At 46.2% G+C, this 23,903-nt stretch overlaps 1 protein-coding gene across 1 annotated transcript in view; it reads right to left on the bottom strand.

Annotated features, from left to right (window-relative positions):
- LOC144517390 (poly(rC)-binding protein 4-like) overlaps positions 1 to 23,751 on the bottom strand; it is an 84,993-nt gene extending 61,242 nt beyond the window's left edge. The window contains exons 1-3 of the mRNA XM_078249485.1: positions 23,536 to 23,751; positions 22,704 to 22,727; positions 18,706 to 18,738 (exon numbers count right to left, since the gene is read on the bottom strand). Of these exons, the coding sequence (XP_078105611.1) occupies positions 18,706 to 18,738; positions 22,704 to 22,727; positions 23,536 to 23,676 (198 nt within the window). The 5' untranslated portion in view covers positions 23,677 to 23,751. The remainder of the gene's footprint in view (positions 1 to 18,705; positions 18,739 to 22,703; positions 22,728 to 23,535) is intronic.
- Between the last annotated feature and the right edge of the window lie 152 nt (positions 23,752 to 23,903).

Genomic DNA, 23,903 nt, shown 5'->3' on the forward strand with positions numbered 1-23,903 from the left:
TAAACGTATTATAATAGGAAATCAAAGTTTCTTTTAGGAAAGGAGGGGAGGGAGAAAGAGGCTGGGGGAGAGGCTGCTCGATTACGGAGAAATTAATCACGATTACTTAACATGATTACTCATATACTACTGGAGAAGATGTTGCATTTAATGAAGTTAAAAAACAAAGAAACAAATCAACAGTGAAAACACCTTCAACTGTGACATTTCCCTTCCACACACACACACACACACACGCTTACGTACTGAGTAAATTGTGAACACATCTACAACATTCCCAGTACTTCAGTACTTATGAAGAACTGTCCAACCTGTCCATCATGAAATAAACCAATCAGAGATCATCTCCCATTCCCTTTAAAAGCCAGGCGCGTTTGGACCTTGGAGCATTGCTATTATGATGGAGGATTTGCACCGTAATATTTGTATTAGTAATCTTCTGCATGTGTGTGCGTTTGTTGGTCAATGGCACGATCACTTCCCGCTGCCTCAAGATAGCAATATGCCCAGAATGCACCTGAACACACCTCCCTGTAAGACCAGCACGCCCAGAATGCACCTGAACACACCTCCCTGTAAGACCAGCACGCCCAGAATGCACCTGAACACACCTCACTGTAAGACCAGCACGCCCAGAATGCACCTGAACACACCTCCCTGTAAGACCAGCATGCCCAGAATGCACCTGAACACACCTCACTGTAAGACCAGCACGCCCAGAATGCACCTGAACACACCTCCCTGTAAGACCAGCACGCCCAGAATGCACCTGAACACACCTCACTGTAAGACCAGCACGCCCAGAATGCACCTGAACACACCTCCCTGTAAGACCAGCACGCCCAGAATGCACCTGAACACACCTCCCTGTAAGACCAGCACGCCCAGAATGCACCTGAACACACCTCCCTGTAAGACCAGCACGCCCAGAATGCACCTGAACACACCTCCCTGTAAGACCAGCACGCCCAGAATGCACCTGAACACACCTCACTGTAAGACCAGCACGCCCATGGGCCACAGATGGACGCAGGTGCATTTGTTATTTAAACGACGTGGGCGCTGAACGGGAAACTGACAACTGGGTCGGTCTTAAACTAGCGAAGACACTTGGGTCGGGCTTTGGGCTGTGCTGCGCCGGGTGTAAGATAGGACCCTGAATGTGTCTCGCATCACATCAATTGTGAATTTACAGGTAAGTGAGTGGTCTTGAAGAGGATTCTTTTTTTTTTTTGTCTCGGTATTGACTATCTCTCATTTGGTCTCAACTAGACCTGGTCTTGGACTTGTCTTGGACTCGACAAAAGGTGGACTTGACTACAGCCGTGACACACACACACACACACACACACACACACACACACACACACACACACACAGACTACAGCCCTGCACAGTCCACCGGTCAGAACTACACAGTAATTTGTTGCATTGAGTAATACTTGAAGTTTTACCTCGTACTACGGCTGTAGTTTCTCTGTAATTACCTACTTATTACCAGTGGTAGTTACCTAATTATGTAATAGTATTACCATGTAATTAACAGGTAAATACTTGGTAATAAAGGGGCTGTAAAAGGAAGGGTTAACCAAAACGTAGCATGCTAAATAATCTTTTTTCTCGATTACAGTGTTTTTGGGATCGTCACGAGCCAAAATCGTAAATCGTAATTTTTCATTAATTGCACAGCCCTAAGAAAAGGTAGGCGACAATATTGCGGGAGATTAGGGAGACAAAGATTAAGATGATTTGGAGGATGGAGGATGGAGGAATGATGGGATTTAAGTCCAGGAAATGAGAGGAGAGGAAAAGGGTGCGGGTAGAGATTTAATAAAAGGAAGAGGAGGAAGCGCAGGAATGGAAAAGGGGCGCAAATATTTGAGACAGGAAGAAAAGGTGAAGATAGAAGAGAAGGTGCAGTAATAACCGTACGAGGATGAGAAGAGAGGACGGGTGTCAGGAGGGAATTGAAGTGTGAGTTACAGGAAGGTAAACACAGACCATCAGTTCAGAGACATGGTGCAGACTCTGTGGAGCTTTGACTCCACTGGGTTTGTTTTTTAGTGGAAGAAAACTCACTGCCTCATAAAACGTGTTTCTGCATAACAATCCTGCTCTGTTCTAGTTCTTTACATCGCTACGTTTTGGTTTTTTAAGCGTTTGAGTAAGTGTTTCTATCTCCAGTAGAAGAACTAATCTCTGTTTGAACGAACACGCCCAAACCTCATATCTCATCAACATTCTGGTATACTGGACATAAACAGGAGGCAGCGGGGAGACTCCGCCCACTGCTGGTAGTTACCATGGTAACGCTAGTAGCTTTAGTCTCAGAACGAAACGTCGTGACCGATAAGACCCAATCAGGAGGAGAAACATTGGCGTCAGTGTCGGTGTTGCCAAAGGTCTCCGTTTGAAACACAACCCAGCAGATTCAGAACCAAAATGGGTCAGAAGGGTTTCCAAATGTCTCCGGTTTAGGGGCTCGGAAACACCAGAGCAGAGGGAATGAGAGGGGGGAACACCAGAGCAGGGGGAATGAGAGGGAGAACACCAGAGCAGGGGGAATGAGAGGGGGAAACGCCAGAGCAGGGGGAATGAGAGGGGGGGGAAACACCAGAGCAGGGGGGAATGAGAGGGGGAAACACCAGAGCAGGGGGGAACGAGAGGGGGGAAACACCAGAGCAGGGGGAATGAGAGGGGGAAACACCAGAGCAGGGGGGAATGAGAGGGGGGGAAACACCAGAGCAGGGGGGGGAATGAGAGGGGGGAAACGCCAGAGCAGGGGGGGGAATGAGAGGGGGGGAAACGCCAGAGCAGGGGGGAATGAGAGGGGGAAACACCAGAGCAGGGGGAATGAGAGGGGGAAACACCAGAGCAGGGGGGAATGAGAGGGGGGAAATCGCCAGAGCAGGGGGAATGAGAGGGGAGAAACGCCAGAGCAGGGGGGAATGAGAGGGGGGAAACACCAGAGCAGGGGGAATGAGAGGGGGGAACGCCAGAGCAGGGGGAATGAGAGGGGGGAACACCAGAGCAGGGGGAATGAGAGGGGGGAACGCCAGAGCAGGGGGAATGAGAGGGGGGAACACCAGAGCAGGGGGAATGAGAGGGGGGAACACCAGAGCAGGGGGGAATGAGAGGGGGGGGAAACACCAGAGCAGGGGGGAATGAGAGGGGGGGAAACACCAGAGCAGGGGGGAATGAGAGGGGGGGAACACCAGAGCAGGGGGGAATGAGAGGGGGGGGAAACACCAGAGCAGGGGGAATGAGAGGGGGAAACACCAGAGCAGGGGGAATGAGAGGGGGGAACACCAGAGCAGGGGGAATGAGAGGGGGGAACGTAGCAGAAGATATTAGTTTTTAAACCAAAACGTAGCGATGTAGATGTAGCCTGACATTGCACTCCATTTTGACTTGCTTTATAAGCCAAAATAAACCAACTAGTCCTCCAAACCACAGAGACAGAGCACGCCGCGTCATACGCTGAAGGCCACGCCCACCGGAGGGGAAAACACCTCTCTGCTCTCCGTTGACTTGTATTGTGTCAAGCTGCATCCTCGTCAATTCCGCAGAAACCAGAACTAGAAACCAGAAACCAGAGTTTTTATAAGCGGCCGAACCGAAACTGAGCTTTTATGAAGACGAGAAGACGTGAGGAATCAGCGGGAAGACTGGGAACACTGTGGGATCCTCTGATGACACGAAGCTAACGTTACGTCCGTCGTGACTTCGGTTCTCAACATGGGAGAGAAATCACCAATAAAGTGGACGGATCCGTTACAATGAGCCGTTAACAAGAGTTGTTTTTTTCCTTCAGAAAGAGAACCTTTCTGGATGGTGAACTCAGCGCTCTGTGTGCGTGTGTGTGTGTGTGTGTGTGTGTGTGTGAATCACTGTCTCGCAGCAATCAGCCTTGTCTGTTTCACTCACAGCTGATCTCTCTATCACTGAACACACACTGTGAAGAGAACAAGAAGGATATTTTTTATATTAAAGGGTGCGTCTTTGTGCGTGTGTTTGATGTGGGCCTTGACGTGTTCTTCGTGTCTGCCTGTGTACAGCTCATGCATATGTACATTGGCTTTTTATTTTATTTAGGTACAGGTATGAGTGAGTGACTGCACTGTTCACTACACTTTCAAACGCGGCCACGCCCATTTAGGAGACAGGAAGTGTGGACCGTTTCATACCATTGGTGTTGCTTTAAATGCTAGTTTTAGTTTTAGAGAATCTTTGTTGTGTGCATCTTTGTGTGTGTTTTATTTCAGTTTGCATTTAGTGTCCATTGGTGTTTGATGTGTATGGGCGTATTGCTATCTTGAGGCAGCGGGAAGTCAACGCGCCATAGACAGTCGAAGTCACGCCCTTCTACTTTCGAAAAAATATGAACGGGAGTGAACGGGGAGAGGCAAATAATTATTTTTTCCCGTTTGAATTGAGCCATGGATTACAAATATGATGTTCGTCAGTTTAAAAGATCATTTTTCAACCGAAGAAAGTCTCACTTTATTGTTAAACTGTTGAAGTATAAGCCTGTGAAAATACGTAATTACAAAGACTACACACTTCAATGTCGCATGGATAGGGTGACCAGATTTCCCGGAACTAAAACCGGGACACTTTGCGCGTGACCGTAGTGCTCGTGCACGCCCAGGTCAGACATGGACACAGACAGATTAGACACACTTTTGCCAACAGCACACGTAGGCCTACTGCTCACAAATAAATCATAATTCATAATGATGTGCCCACGTACCTACTGCTTTAGTTGTGTTGGTCATGTATGAGGTCATGAATGACAGACTGTGAACATGTCAATTCCCGATGATTTATGGGATATTAAGGAATGCAGTAACACATAAATCATTAATTACATAATGCATAATAATACATAGCCTACATCAATTAATTCATGCATGAATTCATGATAATTCATGTACCCTTAATGTAAAGTGTTACCGGTGTTATTCTAACCAACAAAACACACACACACACACACACACGTAATGTCATTTGATAGAGCAGATAGCCTTCCTATTGGAAACATTCATTCCGTATGTTTGTTACAGGAGTGAATTTCAATGTGTTGGCTGAAGGCCTACTGTGAAATTATGCACAGCTGTCAGCAAAATTGGCCCGTGTGACGAGTGTCTGCTTCACGTTTTCAGCAGGGCAGCGGAGCGGCTGTTGGTTGACTCCCCACGGTTCTCATGGGCTAAAGCCTCCTCATAACCAGAGCAATATGAGAGAGAAATGTGGTGATCACTGATCGTTGTTTAGGTACATTAAACCACGTTAAGCTTTGTCACGTTTTAGAATGTCCCCGTCTCCACCCAGCGCTCGTCCGCTGACTTTCCAGCAGACCTGGAGGGACTGGTTCAAACGAGACAGATAAGAAGAGGCATTGCAACAATGTTAACAAATATTGCCTACATTGTAACGCTGGATGCACATTTTATGCAGACCGCTACGATTGACTGACATACACACACACACACACACACACACACACACACACAGTTAAAATCATACGCTGGACGCTGTATTAGTCTTTCTACATGGGTTTATTTAATGATCGGGCTATAATAAGACCACGTCGGCTATGTGATTGCTGACAACCGGGACAATGTCATAGTGGTTGGTGTGTACCGGGACATTTTAGTGTCTCGACAAGCTTTTGTCGGGACTCGGGACACGCAACTCAAAATCAGGACTGTCACCCTACGCATGGATGAGGTCTCGCTGAAGCTACGATGTCTGTGTGCGTAACGTTACTCTAATGAGCAGCGGCTCTCGTCTGTTCTTTTGCTTCCCTGCTGAAAACACTTCCCTGGATAAAACCCATCAGGTAAGATAACGTTACATGTGTTGTGGAACAGAGCTAAGCTAACTAGCTAGTGAGCAAGTTGAGCATCAAGCTAGGTCGCGTAAATTGCGTGAGACGAGAGATGTAGTTCACTGAGACGAGAGATGTAGTTCACTGAGCGGTTTCACACTAAACTAAGTGGTCATGTGACAAACCTACGGCTAACGGAGACTTTCTTCGGTTGAAAAATGATCTTTTAAATTGACGAACATCATATTTGTAATCCATGGCTCAATTCAAACGAGATCAAAAAATAATTTGTCTCTCCCCGTTCACTGCCGTTCATATTTTTCCCGAATTAAAGTCCCATGAGGTCCACCGGAAGGGGCGGGACTTCGGCTCTCTATAGACCAACAGTAGATTTGTACACGCCCTAAACACGCCTGCGCCAGGCGCTTCAAGCCGTGCTCTTAGATGGTTAAAATAGGGCCCCTTGTGTGCATGTGTGATATGTCAGTATGCATGTACATAAACTATATTAAATGAAACCATATTAAAAGTCAGGCTCTCTCTGCTGCTTTGATTTTGTCCCTTCTTTTTAGCTTTGTTATATATAATAAATATTAATTTTGGGATGGTTTGCATTGAAATTCTGGGCGGTTAAAGTTGTTTTTCGGGACTTTGGTGAAAAATGTAAATCTGTATCTCCGGGCTAAGAGACCGAGGTGTAATACGCGTCATGTCCTGCGTCCTGCCAACCCAGTCTCACGGCAGTTGGTGAAATGGTCATGTTATTTAATCTATTTGATTCGTGTACACGGACACGTTCATGTCGTTTATTTCGTGGTGGTCAGCACGTATTTTAAACTGATGTATTTCAATGGGAAGCATCTTTCGTGATCACAGCACGACTACGGTAGCGACTAGTATGAAATGCCGAAAATCCACGCTGGGAGGTTAGTCGGGGGTGGTGGATGGGTCAAACGGACTCGGTCAAACAACACAGGATTTTCACCCAGGAGACCAGGGATCGTGTCCCGCGTGTGGCGTTAACTTTCCCTGTTGTTCTTTTCCTAAACTCAACCGTCCCGTTGTTGTCCCACGTCCCCCAGAGACCGGGGATCGTGTCCCGGTGTGTGACGTGTCCTTTCCCCGTTCTTCTTTTCCTAAACCCAACCTCCGTATAGATGCTTCCCATTACATGCTGACCACCACAAAATAAACGAGACAAACATGTTTGTGCACACAAATCAATAGATTAAAAATAACGTGACCATTTCACGAACTGCCGTGAGACCGTGTTGGTCCTGCACACACTACCAAGGTGTTCAAATCTGTATCTAGCAAGTCCCCAAAATGTTACGGCGAAACACGGCGTGACCCTTTAAATTATTATCATCTGCTCAGAATGTAAATGGATGTACATTTTGACATTTTAAAACCTGCTGTCTGTGGTGTTGGTGTGCATGCATAGTGTTTTATGAGTGTATCTGTGCACCGTATACGAGTTTGTTGGTGGGTGCTGGTTAAAGTTGTGTGATTGTGTGTGTGTGTGTGTTTGTATTTCATTTTGGGAGCTTATTATTAGTGAGACCCACCCCCTGCTGTCCCTCATATCACCATCTAAACACTGCAGACTCCGCTCATTGTTATGGAAATAGAGCGAATATGCTCTGTACGTGTGTGTGTGTGTGTGGTAATAAAACAATAATGGAATAATTCTCTCCTGCTCTCTCGCCATCTATTATCTCAATAAAAATACATTACCTGCCGTCTCCCTCTCCTCTGCAATCTGTTTATTTTTGTCTCTCACTATCTATCTATCTATCTATCTATCTATCTATCATCCATCTCCCTCCATTTCTATCCTTCTTTCACGCTTCCCTTTTCATCCTTTCCTCTAACCACACTTATGCCCTTCCATCCATCTTTCCTTCCTCCCCCCCAACACGTTTCCTTATTCTCTTCTTTCATCCCCCTCATTATCCATCCCTCCACCACTCATTCCTCTCTACCTCCCTACCTTTTATCCTTTCTAATCAGTCTCATTATCATTAATGCATCGATACATCAACTCCTCTGTCTCACTGTCTCCCAATCCCTCCATCTATCATTTCCCATAACCCTCTGTCCTTCCTGTGATCCTCCTGCTGAACCCCTACGGTATCAATTACCCTCTCCAACCGTCCCGCCCCGCCCTTTCTCCTCCCTCTATCCTTCACTTCCTTGCTTCCAGTCTCTACTAAGTCCCTCCACCTACTCTATGTTCTTCTGTTCCTTTCTCTGCCTTGCTGAAACATGAGAGTAGCAGAGTGTAATTGTTCAGCCTTGTTCAGAGGACTAGATCTTTTCAAGTTCATGGCTGTGTCTCAAACCGCCTACTTGCACACTTCAAACACTTAGTTTTAAGTATATAGTGTAGATAACGCAAAAAGTCAGTGCACTGAAAGTACCAGGATGACCCCCTAAAAACGGTCAAAAAGTTCAGTGTGGAACGATGGACCCTACTCGCACTAAACAGGCGCCATCTTGACTACAAAGCTGAAGGGAGCCCTTGACTGGAAAGCTGATTGGACGAACACGTCACGTGGGTCTGGCTGCTGAAGAATTTCAAAACCGACCATAATGGCGGCTCGTTCGTAATACGACCTCATACCCCGAAACGTGTTTCTGAAAACATTTTAAGAGAGAAATAGGCCGTGCAGTTGCTGAATCTGTCTTCATTTCAGATCAACAAAGGTCAGTTTAAAAGATTTTCCTCAGAATTTGAGAGGACGACGAGCCGAGCCGGCCTCTCCTCATTTGCATATAGGAAAGCCCGTTTTTTTGGCGCGCGGGACAATCACGTTCACATGTGTTGCGTTCGTCACGTTCATCCCGCTCGTCATTTCTGGTAAGTGTTTTATCATAAGTGTTCCTTTTGGGACAATACTAACCCTCCAAAGTGGGCACTACGGCAGGAAGTGGTCAGTGACCATTAGCAGTGTCCTGACGGAAGTATGAGGAATGAGACACAGCCTAGGTTTGCCTTTTAGAAACAGAGCACATCACGTCGTACTGAAAGCCACGCCCACCGGAGGGAAAACAATTGGTGCCATAATAAAACGAAGGGCAGAAACACTAACATCAGCTGTGTTGGAATAGTTCCCTATATGTGTGTGTTCGCCATTGCGGCCCGATCCGCACTCTAATATAGTCCACTATAAAATACCCACGATGCACAGCTCATTTTTAAGCGTACATTCTATACCATGTAGCCTACATTGTACTGCCGTATACCACAATGTTTTTCAGGAGGAAAAGAACAGTGGAAATGTAGCATGCAACATATTATACAGTATATATATATGCACAACCTTGAATATCCTTCTGGGTGCTCAGTTTGTTTCAGCGACAATTAGAAGTATTTTTGTTTCGGTTTGTTTACATCATGCTGGGCGCGCCCGCCTCCATCACGCAAATAACTTGGACCCTATTGTCCCATGTCTTTGTGACTAAGTGACTGAAATAAACACATAGTTTACCGATTTACATGTGGAAATATGTTGGCTCTATACACATTAAAAGTACTGTTTTTTTAAATGGAGTCTGGTGGGTTTAGCGCTAGCGATCACATAGCTGTTTGTGGTTAAACGGAAAGGAGAGGTCTATCTCTGTAGGGATTCTTTCCATAATGTTGTCAGACACTTAGAATAATAATCTCAGTCTGTCAGCAGCAGAAAGAGAACTTTTAGTGACTCTAACTGCTGCTGAACATTAGTCCTGTAGGGTTACATTACAGCCCGGTTCACGGCTGCCGGTTACCTTGCTCCCATTTGTAAGAAACTGGCTGTTCCTTGTTGTTGTACTCCAAGTCTTTTCTCCCCTCCCATCTGTCTATCCCCCCTCTCCTGTTTCTCCCACCCTAATGAGTGAGATGTGCAGCAGTGCGCTGTCTTGCTTTTGCAGCGTGGGTCTGTTGTCTCCATTACTCTTCATTTAGAGCGGAGGAAGGATGGACAGCCATGTCACTTAACTGGATTACTCTGCTCTGTTCTGCTTTATTAGGGAGTCATGCTGCCACGGTGTGTGTGTGTGTGTGTGTGTGTGTATGTGTGTGTGTGTGTGTGTGTGTGTGTGTATGTGTGTATGTGTGTGTGTGTGCGTGCGTGCGTGTGTGAGAGAGAGAGAGAAAGACACCCTGTAGGTATAGATATCTGTGTGTTTGAGTGTCTAAAGCCGTTATGAAGAGCTACAACCTGACTTCAATGCTTTTATTGACTCGATGAAAAGTGACTTCTGGCATGCAGTGTCCTCTCCGTGTGTGTGTGTGTGTGTATGTGTGTCTGTCAAAAACATTCGCATCGTGCAAAAATATAGCCTTGACACTGGATTCTATAGGCAGTTCATTAGGGAAAGTGAACATCGGTGTGTGTGTGTGTGTGTGTGTGTGTGTGTGTGTGTGTGTGTGTGTGTGTGTGTGTGTGTGTGTGTTTGATCTGCCAGTTTGCATACCCAGTGAGTGAGGGAGCACAGGTTGGGGAATAAAGAAGAGAGAAATGAGAGAGAAGACGGAGCTCCCACATCCAGTCTGACTGTATATAGCCAGTGTTGTGCTGTGTCCTTGAGAGGCAAATAACCGTTTAAATATTCATGCTTCCTGCTCTGTGAGTTACGCCGTCAGACACAAACACCTTGGCTAAGACAATCTGTTTTCTTTGCCCCGTCTCCATCTCCGTTCCCCCTAAATCTCTCCGTAGAGGTGACACCTCGGTTAGTTTTAGGAGGTTTCAGTTAGTTTGCCGTGTTTCAGTAGTTTAATATTGAAAGCTTGTTCACTCAGTAGCCACTTGATTAGGTACCTCTGCACGGCCGCAAAGACAACAAACATGACGAGGTCAAGAGTTTCAGTTGCTGTTCAGACCAAACATGAAGCCAGACAGGCGCGAGTATCTCACAAAGAAACTTAAATCATGAGGTTTTATATCATATTTTCTTTTGTTGTAAGAAACATTTGTTTTGGAGGAAGGAGGGAGCTGTCTTTGTGAGCTACCTACATTGTAAAACTTTTCACCATCAATTTACAGTAATAACTGGCAGCAGCTTCGCCAGTAAACTGTTTATTTACAGTACGTCTACTGTATTTTACTGTAATTTCTGTTTCTTACTGTACTATTTAAATTTACAGTTATATACTGGCTGCAGTGTAACGCCCGCTTTTTCCTTTATTTTCCCAAGATGCATTGGTATTAACAGTAAACACCTGTAATCTGTAACATTGGCATATAGCGCTGTAATATTATTATTTCCTCCCAGAATGCATTGCCATCTACAGTATGATGCTATATAACATTAAAACAGTAAGATACTGTGAGATTGTAGCTGTACATTAACATCAAAGGTTTAGATGTTAGCTCTGTAATATAGTGTAATGTCATTTTGTTTTGTAGATATTTTGTGGTTTCTTATTATTTTGTTCTATACATGTTATGTTTCTTTTCCTGCATGTGTCATGACCTATCACGACAGTCGAGTTTAGACACCAAAACGACTAGTTGAGATTAATGAAAGATGGTTTGTGGTTGGTATTCAGTTTACTGTCCCGGAGCAGTGAAAGAAACTAGAAAATATTCACATTTAAGAAGCCGGAATCAGAGAACTTGTAGCTCTGATGTTGTTTGCTCGAGTAATTCCTCTTTCCCTTCCTGGCACAACCCTCCGTTTGCAAATCAGTTCTCTTTCTGCAGCCCCATACGAATACTTAAAACACGAGGCTCTAGAACTTCAAATGTTCTGCGTTCATCCCTCTGAGGACAGAGCATAGACACATCACTAGCTCGGTAATATATGCGACACCTGACGGGAATACCAGAGAGAGTTGTCTGTACGTTTAAAGAGAGCAGATATGAGATGTCGGTTTCCCAGCGGAGAGTTAATGTAAAGCCTACATTGTCCTTGTCCAAATACGAAGAAGGAAAGAAAGAAAGAAAGTCAGAGAGGGATGGAGAGAAGAATCAGCTGAGTGTGCGTGAGCGCAGGAATGCATTTATTTTACCATTTTAGGATCCATTAAAAAATTTTTTTTATCTGTTATAGTTTCTACTGGACACAAGATAAAGACTAGACTGGTCCTACCAGACTCTGGTCCATTAGCTTGGTCCTACCAGACTCTGGTACACTAGCCTGGTCCTACCAGACTCCGGTCCATTAGCTTGGTCCTACCAGACTCTGGTACACTAGCCTGGTCCTACAAGACTCAGGTCCATTAGCTTGGTCCTACCAGACTCTGGTACACTAGCCTGGTCCTACCAGACTCTGGTACACTAGCCTGGTCCACTAGCCTGGTCCTACCAGACTCTGGTACACTAGCCTGGTCCTACCAGACTCTGGTACATTAGCCTGGTCCTACCAGACTCTGGTCCATTAGCCTGGTCCTACCAGACTCTGGTCCATTAGCCTGGTCCTACCAGACTCTGGTCCATTAGCCTGGTCCTACCAGACTCTGGTACACTAGCCTGGTCCTACCAGACTCAAGTACATTTCATTTGTCCAGAGAGTCTGGCCACTCTCCATTGACAAGTGTTAACTTCCTTGAAGATGGGTACTCTCTCTATTGGATCTGCCATAACCAATCGCTAACGTTTGGTCGTGACGTTGGCTTAGCATCGCTAGCGTTAGCCTTAGCCAACTCCTTCACCGCTAACGGATTGAGCTGGAAAATCAAACAGTTCCTGAACCCCGTGGGGAGGAGAGCCACAACATCATGGCCACCAACACAACTCAGCAAAGATTGTTCTTGCTCGGGCTTTAACTTCTGCATATTTGGCAGCGTTGCCACAACGGACCGAATGGCTTCGCTCGCATCTTTCTCCGCCACCATTAAAGAAACTAGAAAATATTCACATTTAAGAAGCCGGAATCAGAGAACTTGTAGCTCTGATGTTGTTTGCTCGAGTAATTCCTCTTTCCCTTCCTGGCACAACCCTCCGTTTGCAAATCAGTTCTCTTTCTGCAGCCCCATACGAATACTTAAAACACGAGGCTCTAGAACTTCAAATGTTCTGCGTTCATCCCTCTGAGGACAGAGCATAGACACATCACTAGCTCGGTAATATATGCGACACCTGACGGGAATACCAGAGAGAGTTGTCTGTACGTTTAAAGAGAGCAGATATGAGATGTCGGTTTCCCAGCGGAGAGTTAATGTAAAGCCTACATTGTCCTTGTCCAAATACGAAGAAGGAAAGAAAGAAAGTCAGAGAGGGATGGAGAGAAGAATCAGCTGAGTGTGCGTGAGAGCAGGAATGCATTTATTTTACCATTTTAGGGTCCATTAAAAAAAAATGTTTATCTGTTATAGTTTCTACTGGACACAAGATAAAGACTAGCCTGGTCCTACCAGACTCTGGTCTATTAGCCCGGTCCTACCAGACTGGTACACTAGCTTGGTCCTACCAGACTCTGGTACACTAGCCTGGTCCTACCAGACTCTGGTCCATTAGCCTGGTCTTACCAGACTCTGGTCCATTAGCCTGGTCTTACCAGACTCTGGTCCATTAGCCTGGTCCTACCAGACTCTGGTCCACTAGCCTGGTCCTACCAGACTCTAGTCCATTAGCCTGGTCCTACCAGACTCTGGTACATTTCATTTGTCCAGAGAAGTGTTAACTTCCTTGAAGGCGGGTACTGTTGAATTTTAAAACTATTGGATCTGCCCAGAGCCACTCTGGATCTGCCATAACCAATCGCTAACGTTTGGTCGTGACCTTGGCTTGGCATCGCTAGCGTTAGCCTTAGCCAACTCCTTCACCACTAACGGAACGAGCTGGAAAATCAAACTGTTCCCGAACCCCGTGGGGAGGAGGGCCACAACATCATGGCCACCAACAAAACTCAGCAAAGATTGTTCTTGCTCGGGCTTTAACTTCTGGATATTCAGCAGCGTTGCCACAACGGACCGAATGGCTTCGCTCGCATCTTTCTCCTCCGCCATGACGGAACTACAACTCAAACTAGCACACAACCTCAACGTCATCGTTCTGAGCCACTCCCTCTGTTCACTGATTGGACCGGTAAAGATTTGGCCAGAGAAAACCCATGAATATACCGCAAACCCAGACGTAGTACTGAAGTAAAATGAAAATTGAGCGGAAGTACGTAGGAAGGAGGAGCCAGGCTAGATTAAGTCGCGCAGGGGATCATAAAAACCTGGGTGAACCCTAATATGATCATTGAACAGTCAACAAATCAAGAGGTTTATCTTCCAAAGTGGCACTCTTTAGTAGTAGTAAAGTACACTTCCCTCTATAAATGGGATCTAATCCTTTAAATTCAAGAAAATACTGTACATAAATAGGGGTCATCTTCAGGAACATTTGTTCCATTTGTACAATGCAAATAACTGAAATGAAAGGTGAAAAGTAAAGCCTTTTAACTGGCTGCTTCATATTACAGTGGAGAACCCAGGATGAGCTTTTACAGTATGTTACCAAATCGTTATTTTTGCAAAAGCACTCCTGAGTCTCTGCAACATCAGCCGGGCCAAATAAAAGCCTCGGTGTGACTGCAGCGGCAGTATGAAGCTGCAAAATACGTGAGAAGAGATTAAATTCAGCTTTAACTGGAGGGGCTCACAGCTCACAGAACTCCTGCCGGTGCGTTTCAACAGGAAAAACAATACTCCGGTGTGTTTTAATGAGCCTAAATGTACTCCATTTAGTTCCCCGCTCGCCTGCAAAAATGTTAAATAATAAGACACAAATACATTCTGGAAGGAGGAATTATTTTAGAAAGTGTGTCCTCAGAGAACTGGTTTGAAGATGACTGCACATGAGTTAACACTCCAGGGAGAGAAGAGGGAGAGAAGAGGGAGGGAGAGGGAGAGTGGCGGTTTCGTTCGTGCCTCGGGGGAATTTTAAGTTAACTTGGAACGTGGTTCAAGCCGAGTTTAGGCGAATGGGGTGGGCCTCCAGAACGAGAGTAAAACATCCAGCGGAGAGCTGACAAATGTGCTTTTTCACACAAAGACAAACACAAAGATGTGCCAATATTGTATTATGCAATTTGGAGTATTTATTGGTAAGGTTTTAGGGCGCTTTTACATGCAACATGTTTGGTTCTCTGCTGTGGACTGTGAAACCCAACCAGTTCTCACTCCAAACTCTTAAAAATACAGACGCTTGGGCAATGGCTGTCAGCATCAGATACAACAGTAGAGTAGTATGTAGAGAGACAACAGTAGAGAGTAGTATGTAGAGAGACAACAGTAGAGAGTAGTATGTAGAGAGACAACAGTAGAGAGTAGTATGTAGAGAGACAACAGTAGAGTAGTATGTAGAGAGACAACAGTAGAGAGTAGTATGTAGAGAGACAACAGTAGAGAGTAGTATGTAGAGAGACAACAGTAGAGGGTAGTATGTAGAGAGACAACAGTAGAGAGTAGTATGAAGAGAGACAACAGTAGAGAGTAGTATGTAGAGAGACAACAGTAGAGTAGTATGTAGAGAGACAACAGTAGAGAGTAGTATGTAGAGAGACAACAGTAGAGAGTAGTATGTAGAGAGACAACAGTAGAGAGTAGTATGTAGAGAGACAACAGTAGAGAGTAGTATGTAGAGAGACAACAGTAGAGGGTAGTATGTAGAGAGACAACAGTAGAGAGTAGTATGTAGAGAGACAACAGTAGAGAGTAGTATGTAGAGAGACAACAGTAGAGAGTAGTATGTAGAGAGACAACAGTAGAGAGTAGTATGTAGAGAGACAACAGTAGAGAGTAGTATGTAGAGAGACAACAGTAGAGAGTAGTATGTAGAGAGACAACAGTAGAGAGTAGTATGAAGAGAGACAACAGTAGAGAGTAGTATGCAGCTCAGAGTCGTGGAAACCGCTTTGACAGTTCAGCTGACAGCAAAGACGGCTGAAGACGGAAACTTACACGGCTAACATCACAGCAGGGGATCATAAAAACCTGGGTGAACCCTAATATGATCATTGAACAGTCAACAAATCAAGAGGTTTATCTTCCAAAGTGGCACTCTTTAGTAGTAGTAAAGTACACTTCCCTCTATAAATGGGAACTAATCCTTTAAATTCAAGAAAATACTGTACATAAATAGGGGTCATCTTTCAGGAGCATTTGTTCCATTTGTACAATGCAAATAACTGAAATGAAAGGTGAAAAGTAAAGCCTTTTTAAATGGCTGCTTCATATTACAGTGGAGAACCCAGGATGAGCTTTTACAGTATGTTACCAAATCGTTATTTTTGCAAAAGCGCTCCTGAGTCTCTGCAACATCAGCCGGGCCAAATAAAAAGCCTCGGTGTGACTGCAGCGGCAGTATGAAGCTGCAAAATACGTGAGAAGAGATTAAATTCAGCTTTAACTGGAGGGGCTCACAGCTCACAGAACTCCTGCCGGTGCGTTTCAACAGGAAAAAACAATACTCCGGTGTGTTTTAATGAGCCTAAATGTACTCCATTTAGTTCCCCGCTCGCCTGCAAAAATGTTAAATAATAAGACACAAATACATTCTGGAAGGAGGAATTATTTTAGAAAGTGTGTCCTCAGAGAACTGGTTTGAAGATGACTGCACATGAGTTAACACTCCAGGGAGAGAAGAGGGAGAGAAGAGGGAGGGAGAGGGAGAGTGGCGGTTTCGTTCGTGCCTCGGGGGAATTTTAAGTTAACTTGGAACGTGGTTCAAGCCGAGTTTAGGCGAATGGGGTGGGCCTCCAGAACGAGAGTAAAACATCCAGCGGAGAGCTGACAAATGTGCTTTTCACACAAAGACAAACACAAAGATGTGCCAATATTGTATTATGCAATTTGGAGTATTTATTGGTAAGGTTTTAGGGCGCTTTTACATGCAACATGTTTGGTTCTCTGCTGTGGACTGTGAAACCCAACCAGTTCTCACTCCAAACTCTTAAAATACAGACGCTTGGGCAATGGCTGTCAGCATCAGATACAACAGTAGAGTAGTATGTAGAGAGACAACAGTAGAGAGTAGTATGTAGAGAGACAACAGTAGAGAGTAGTATGTAGAGAGACAACAGTAGAGAGTAGTATGTAGAGAGACAACAGTAGAGTAGTATGTAGAGAGACAACAGTAGAGTAGTATGTAGAGAGACAACAGTAGAGAGTAGTATGTAGAGAGACAACAGTAGAGAGTAGTATATAGAGAGACAACAGTAGAGAGTAGTATGTAGAGAGACAACAGTAGAGAGTAGTATGTAGAGAGACAACAGTAGAGAGTAGTATGTAGAGAGACAACAGTAGAGAGTAGTATGTAGAGAGACAACAGTAGAGAGTAGTATGTAGAGAGACAACAGTAGAGAGTAGTATGTAGAGAGACAACAGTAGAGAGTAGTATGTAGAGAGACAACAGTAGAGAGTAGTATGTAGAGAGACAACAGTAGAGAGTAGTATGTAGAGAGACAACAGTAGAGAGTAGTATGTAGAGAGACAACAGTAGAGAGTAGTATGTAGAGAGACAACAGTAGAGTAGTATGTAGAGAGACAACAGTAGAGTAGTATGTAGAGAGACAACAGTAGAGAGTAGTATGTAGAGAGACAACAGTAGAGAGTAGTATATAGAGAGACAACAGTAGAGAGTAGTATGCAGCTCAGAGTCGTGGAAACCGTTTGACAGTTCAGCTGACAGCAAAGACGGCTGAAGACGGAAACTTTTACACGGCTAACATCACAGCAGGTGGCCAGAAACACAAAAACACACCTTCAGATATTCATGGGCATTCTAAAAATAGGCAGAAATGACGGGAATCTAGATGCAAAAGGGACACGCTTTGACTCTTCTGACACGTTTTCAAATCTGCTAAAGCACCTTTTCACAGTACGTAGAGCCGAGTTACAGCAGAAATATAAAACGTATCATCATGATAATACAGCTGACTTTACTGCTACTATTGTGCAGTGCTGTAGTACCCAGATGTTTGACTACTGTCTTGGACTTTTGGACTTGGTATTTTGCACTTGGACTCGCCAGATATTCTAGTTGGTCCAGCATGACATGCTTTAAATAGGTGGAAATGACGGGAATCTACATGTTTCTATTCCTTTTTATATTGTGTATAAAGATGAAACCAATATTTTCTCTCCACTAACAATACATCTCTGAGTGTCTTTCGCGATGTGTCGCAGCCTTTCGCAGCAGTTGGTATATCGCGATGAGGATCAAATAAACGACTTAGTATCGTAGCCCTTGTGCCCTTGCTTCCCGTTCCTCTCTGTTTAAATAAGGATTTGCAGTGTTGCAATGCTTTCAGATTATGCTTAAGCGCCGTGTTCTGGGAGAGTTTGGCTTCCTGTTTTTGGGGGTTGCACCTAAGTCTTGTTTGCCCTGCTCTACGCCCTGTTCTACGCCCTGCTACACCCTGCTCTGCCCTGCTACACCCAGCTCTACGCCCTGCTCTACGCCCTGCTCTACACCCTGCTCTACGCCCTGCTACACCCAACTCTACGCCCTGGTCTACACCCTGTTACGCCCCCTGCTACACCCTGCTCTACACCCTGTTACGCCCTGCTACACGCCCTGGTCTACACCCTGCTACACCCTGCTCTACGCCCTGCTCTACGCCCTGGTCTACACCCTGTTACGCCCTGCTATGCCCTGCTCTACACCCTGCGCTATGCCCTGCTCTACACCCTGCTCTACGCCCTGCTACACCCTGCTCTATGTCCTGCTACACCCTGCTCTACGCCCTGTTACGCCCTGCTACGCCCTCGCAGCGAGCTTCACCTGAAGGGTTGTCGTGGATTAATAGGAGATGGGAGAAGGAGAGAGAGAGAGACAGAGAGAGAGACAGAGAGAGAGAGAGAGACAGAGAGAGAGAGACAGAGAGAGAGAGACAGAGAGAGAGAGAATCAGCAGGATGGGGCAGACGGGGCGTCGTCGTCGTCTTACCTCTTCTCGTATTCTCTTCACTGTTTCCCCTTTCTGTGGAGAGACGAGAAACACAGAGCTGAAGGAGTTTCACTGCAGACTGTCACTCATCTGACAGGGTTTGAAATGAAGTCACTGAATACAGAGGTTTTACACAATGCAATGAATATTTTAGATGACAGATTGTAATTCCATTAGTATGAGGGGTGTTAGTTTGCAGTTTGGGTTGCAGTTTCTTTAAACTCAACAAAGGGATGCGTGAAGGACATTAACATGATTTGTGATTTCAGGATGAATGCAGGTTTTATTGAGTAGTATGCATGGCTCTAACAAGCTTTTTACTACGTTTGTGTTCCTGTTTGACCCTTTTCCCCTCGCATTTGTTACACTTTTGTCGTTTTCTATTTTTTTAACTTTTGTCACCCGTTTGTTCACACTTTTGTCGTTTTTTTTGTCATTTTTGTTACTTTTTTCGACTTTTGCCGCATTTCTGTCGACGTAAAGCCCTACGAAAGCCATCATAGAGTTTGGCACATGAATCAAAACGAAGATGACATTTTTAAAAGCAGCCGACTCCCAGCGACCTGTTCCACAGCCTGAATATGAAAGCTGTTTCTGGGGGAAACGTTCTTAATCTTGACAAATCTGCCAAATTCTGCTTCTGCTCTACGCCCTGCTCTACGCCCTGCTACACCCTGCTACACCCTGCTCTACCCTGCTCTACACCCTGCTCTACGCCCTGCTACACCCTGCTCTACCCTGCTACACCCTGCTCTACACCCTGCTCTACGCCCCTGCTACACCCTGCTCTACGCCCTGCTCTACCCTGCTCTACACCCTGCTCTACGCCCTGCTCTACGCCCTGCTACACCCTGCTCTACGCCCTGCTCTACGCACTGCTCTATGCCCTGCTACACCCTGCTCTACGTCCTGCTCTATGCCCTGCTACACCCTGCTCTACGCCCTGCTACACCCTGCTACACCCTGCTCTGCACTGCTCTACACCCTGCTCTACGCCCTGCTACACCCTGCTCTACGCCCTGCTACACCCTGCTCTACACCCTGCTCTACGTCCTGCTCTATGCCCTGCTACACCCTGCTCTACGCCCTGCTACACCCTGCTACACCCTGCTCTACGCACTGCTCTATGCCCTGTTACACCCTGCTCTACGCCCTGCTCTACACCCTGCTACACCCTGCTCTACGCACTGCTCTATGCCCTGTTACACCCTGCTCTACACCCTGCTACACCCTGCTCTACGCCCTGCTCTACACCCTGCTACACCCTGCTCTACGCCCTGCTCTACACCCTGCTCTATAACCCTGCTACACCCTGCTCTACGTCCTGCTCTACGCACTGCTCTATGCCCTGCTACGCCCTGCTCTACGCCCTATTACGCCCTGCTGCGTCCTGTTGCACTGTGCTACGCTCTGCTCTACGCCCTGCTCTACTGCGCCCTGTTACGCTGTGCTACGCCCTGCTCTACGCCCTGCTCTGCACCCTGCTACACCTTGCTACACCCTGCTCTAGACCCTGCTACACCTTGCTACGCCCTGCTACACCCTGCTCTGGAACCTGCTACACCCTGCTCTACACCCTGCTACACCCTGCTCTACGCCCTGCTCTACACCCTATTACGCCCTGCTGCACCCTGTTACGCCCTGCTGCACCCTGTTACGCCCTGCTATGCCCTGCTAAGCCCTGCTACGCCCTGCTCTACGTCCTGCTCTACACCCTGCTCTACACCCTGCTAAGCCCTGCTACGCCCTGCTCTACGCCCTGCTCTGCAGCTTGCTACACCCTGCTACACCCTGCTCTGGACCCTGATACACCCTGCTAGACCTTACTACACCCTGCTACACCCTGCTAGACCCTGCTACACCCTGCTCTGGACCCTGCTACACCTTGCTACACCCTGCTACACCTCTGCCCTGCTCTACGCCCTGCTACAACCCACACTGCTACTACTATTAGTTCTAGTCATAGTTTTATTGTTGGTACTAAGCTGGAATTGCTGCTGTTAATTATACCAACTGCTATAATTAATATTAATTATATTTCTGTATATCTGTATACTACTGGCTCAATTTTCAATGTATTACCAATGGTGGAATGTAACTAACAGTACTGTACTTAAGTACCAAATGTTGAGGTACTTGTACTTTCTGATGTTTTATTCTAAAGTAAACTAGCCAACAATATAACGACTACAAGTCCAGCTGAGATGATCAGACCATTAAACACACAGCTGGTTGGATCCTTTACACTTTCTACAATGGGAGGATTGTTCTTTACTTTTAATACTTTAACTACATTTTCCTGATGATACTTATAGACTTTTACTGAAATAACACTTTCAATGCATGACTAACTGGTAACAAAGTATTTTTACAGTGTGGTATTAGTACTCTTACTGTAGTAAAGGATCTGAATACTTTTTCCAGCACTGAGGACGGCTTTAGTGAGCGGCGGCCCTGCCAGCCTCGTTTAATTTGAGAAGAAACCCTGGAGAGCAGCTCCTGCGGGGCGACTGCAGACTGATACGGCCCAACTGGAAGTGGAACAGTCGTGTAATGTTCCTACCGTCTTAATGTCAGAGACTGCCAGCTAACAGGCCACACACTGGAAGTGACGGGGCAGGGCGGAAATCTAAATATACGCGGAGGGAAATCAGCCCCAATCGTGGGTTAGTGAATGTGCTGCGAGGGCAACGGTCATTATGACTTCACTTGGCTGTGATGTATCGGGGGAGTAATCCTGCGGGGGCTTTATTTAACATGTCCACACTGAAATTGACTCCGTCCTTGGGGAGAGCGGCTCCTTTTCAGTAAGTAGAGATTGGAATGACATGGCCCGGCTGGAGATTTTACACACTATTAATTCATAATTCACAACTTTATTTCGGTTGTAGCAGGATTACAGTGGACGTTATCTTGAGCGGCGTGCCAATTTCAGCCAACCGTAGACTGAAGATGGGGAGGGTTTTCTCATATGAGAGTGAAATGATTCCATGCTATCTACTCAGAAATGACTATTACATAGACTCCATAATTTGCACTTTAATGTGTTCTAATATTCTACAGCGAAAACCCTTCTGGTAGATCGGACATTTGAATCGCCGGGTATTCAGACTTTTGTCTGTAATATATCGGAGATGGAAAGAGAGGATTTGGTTCTCTCTCTGCAGTGGAACAGCGAAAACACACCGGGCCCGTAATTGTCGTGTATAGCCCGCGTAGTGTAGATACGTGCCTGATCGTGCGCCTGGACATTCATACAGCACATGTATTTCTACGTGCCGGTCACAGAGCAATCCTTCTCTTCTCTGTCTCTCTCTCTCTCTCTCCAATATAAAGAGACAGGATGGAAAACTGTAGTAATTGTAGCCTATTTGTGGGTCTGTGTGTGTATGTGTGGCTGTGTGTGTGTGTCTGTTTGTGTTTGTGTGTGTGCCTCTGTCTGTCTGTGTGTGTGTGCCTCTGTCTCTGTGTGTGTGTGTGTGTGTGTGTGTGTGTGTGTGTGTGTGTGTGTGTGTCTGTGTGTGTGTGTGTGTGCCTGCCTCTGTCTGTGTGTGTGTGCCTCTGTCTCTGTGTGTGTGTGTGTGTGTGTGTGTGTGTGTGTGTGTGTGTGTGTGTCTCTCTCTCTCTCTCTCTCTCTCTCTCCGTGTGCCTGATCGCGTGTCTCGCTGTGAGAAGTCAAGACAGCCCAAATCACCATGAACCTGGGTGTTTTATTTTGAAATGTGTTTTATTTTGGTAGATCATCCGGCTGCACTGTGGTCTTCCTGTACGTGATTACCTGCCTGGCTCGACACATTCGCTCGCGTCTCGCGCAAGAAGTAGAGGAGACGCTCGAACCGATCGCTGCAGCGCGCGGGCCGACGAGGACGCTATGCGCCCGGTGTGGCCGGACAGATTGGATAACATGGACGCCGAAATAAACATACGCTGCGCTACGCTGCTATACGTGCCCGGTGTGTTTTCACAGTAAGAAGGAAAAGGTACAAAGGACAACTCACCTTGCCGATAATGCTTCCTACCTCCTGTAGAGAAAACACAAAGACAAAATGTTACTTTTGTCATCCTCAGAGGACGGATACACGCATACGAGTCTATATCCACAATGTTCCACTTCCGGGATTGCTCTGTGTGTGTGTGTGTGTGTGTGTGTGTGTGTGTGTGTGTGTGTGTATATATATACACATATAATATATATATATATGTATGTGTATATACATATGTATGTGTATATACAGTATGTAATGGTTAATGCCCAATGAGGTGTCCATTGTCACGAATTAACAGACAATGGAGGACACCAGAACCGAACAAATTTGTGACATCCCTTGTTTTTAACCACAAAAAACAGCTCTAAAGCCCAGCAAATATATCAGGCTTTGATACACACACACACACACACACACACACACACACACACACACACACACAATACTTGCTAGCAGATACACTCCAATCCAATCTTGTAAAGCACATTAAAACAACCAGGTTGACCAAAGTGCTGGACAGTGACATGATTTAGAACAGATTATAAACACACGAGTAACAAAACAACACAACAACACAACTCTCAAGCAGGTTTAAAGGCCAGTGAGTTTTAAGCCGTGATTTAAAAAGATGTGAAGGCTGGGGGGCCAATCTGACATGCAGAGGCAGGTCATTCCAGAGCCTTGGGGGCCACGACTGAGAATGCTCCATCTCCCCTATTTTTGAGCCGCGTTCTAGCGACAACAAGGAGTAGCTGAAATGATTGTGAGATTTGTTGGGCAATGAGAACACTACAGAACCTCGCCAGCTTCCGCGTGTCCGTCTCCCGCCCCGGCCTGTGCTCACCTTCCCGTGCATGAGGAGGCGCAGCGTGAGCGTGACTCCCATGGCTCCGTCTCCAAACTCCTGCTCACAGCTCATGGTGGTGGTGGTGGTGGTGGTGTGGTGGGTGGAGGTGTGGGTGGACTCTGCTGCTGGGAGACGCATGAAGGTCCGAGGCCCCGGGGCGTATGGAGCTTCCCAGAACGCCACAGAGAACCCTTTTGGAGAACCCGGCGAGGAACGTTTCGGAGAGCCCTGGGAGGCTGCGAGAGGGCGGCGGGCGGGTTCGGGGGGGGGGGGGGGAGGGGCGGACAGTGGGAAAGTATGAGGAGCCGCTGTCAGGGGAGGCCTTTATCTCTGCTCCGGTTTCTGTCAACTCTGTGGAAAAGGAG

The sequence above is a fragment of the Sander vitreus genome, chromosome 4 (genome assembly GCF_031162955.1).
Source record: "Sander vitreus isolate 19-12246 chromosome 4, sanVit1, whole genome shotgun sequence".
Lineage (NCBI taxonomy): Eukaryota > Metazoa > Chordata > Actinopteri > Perciformes > Percidae > Sander > Sander vitreus.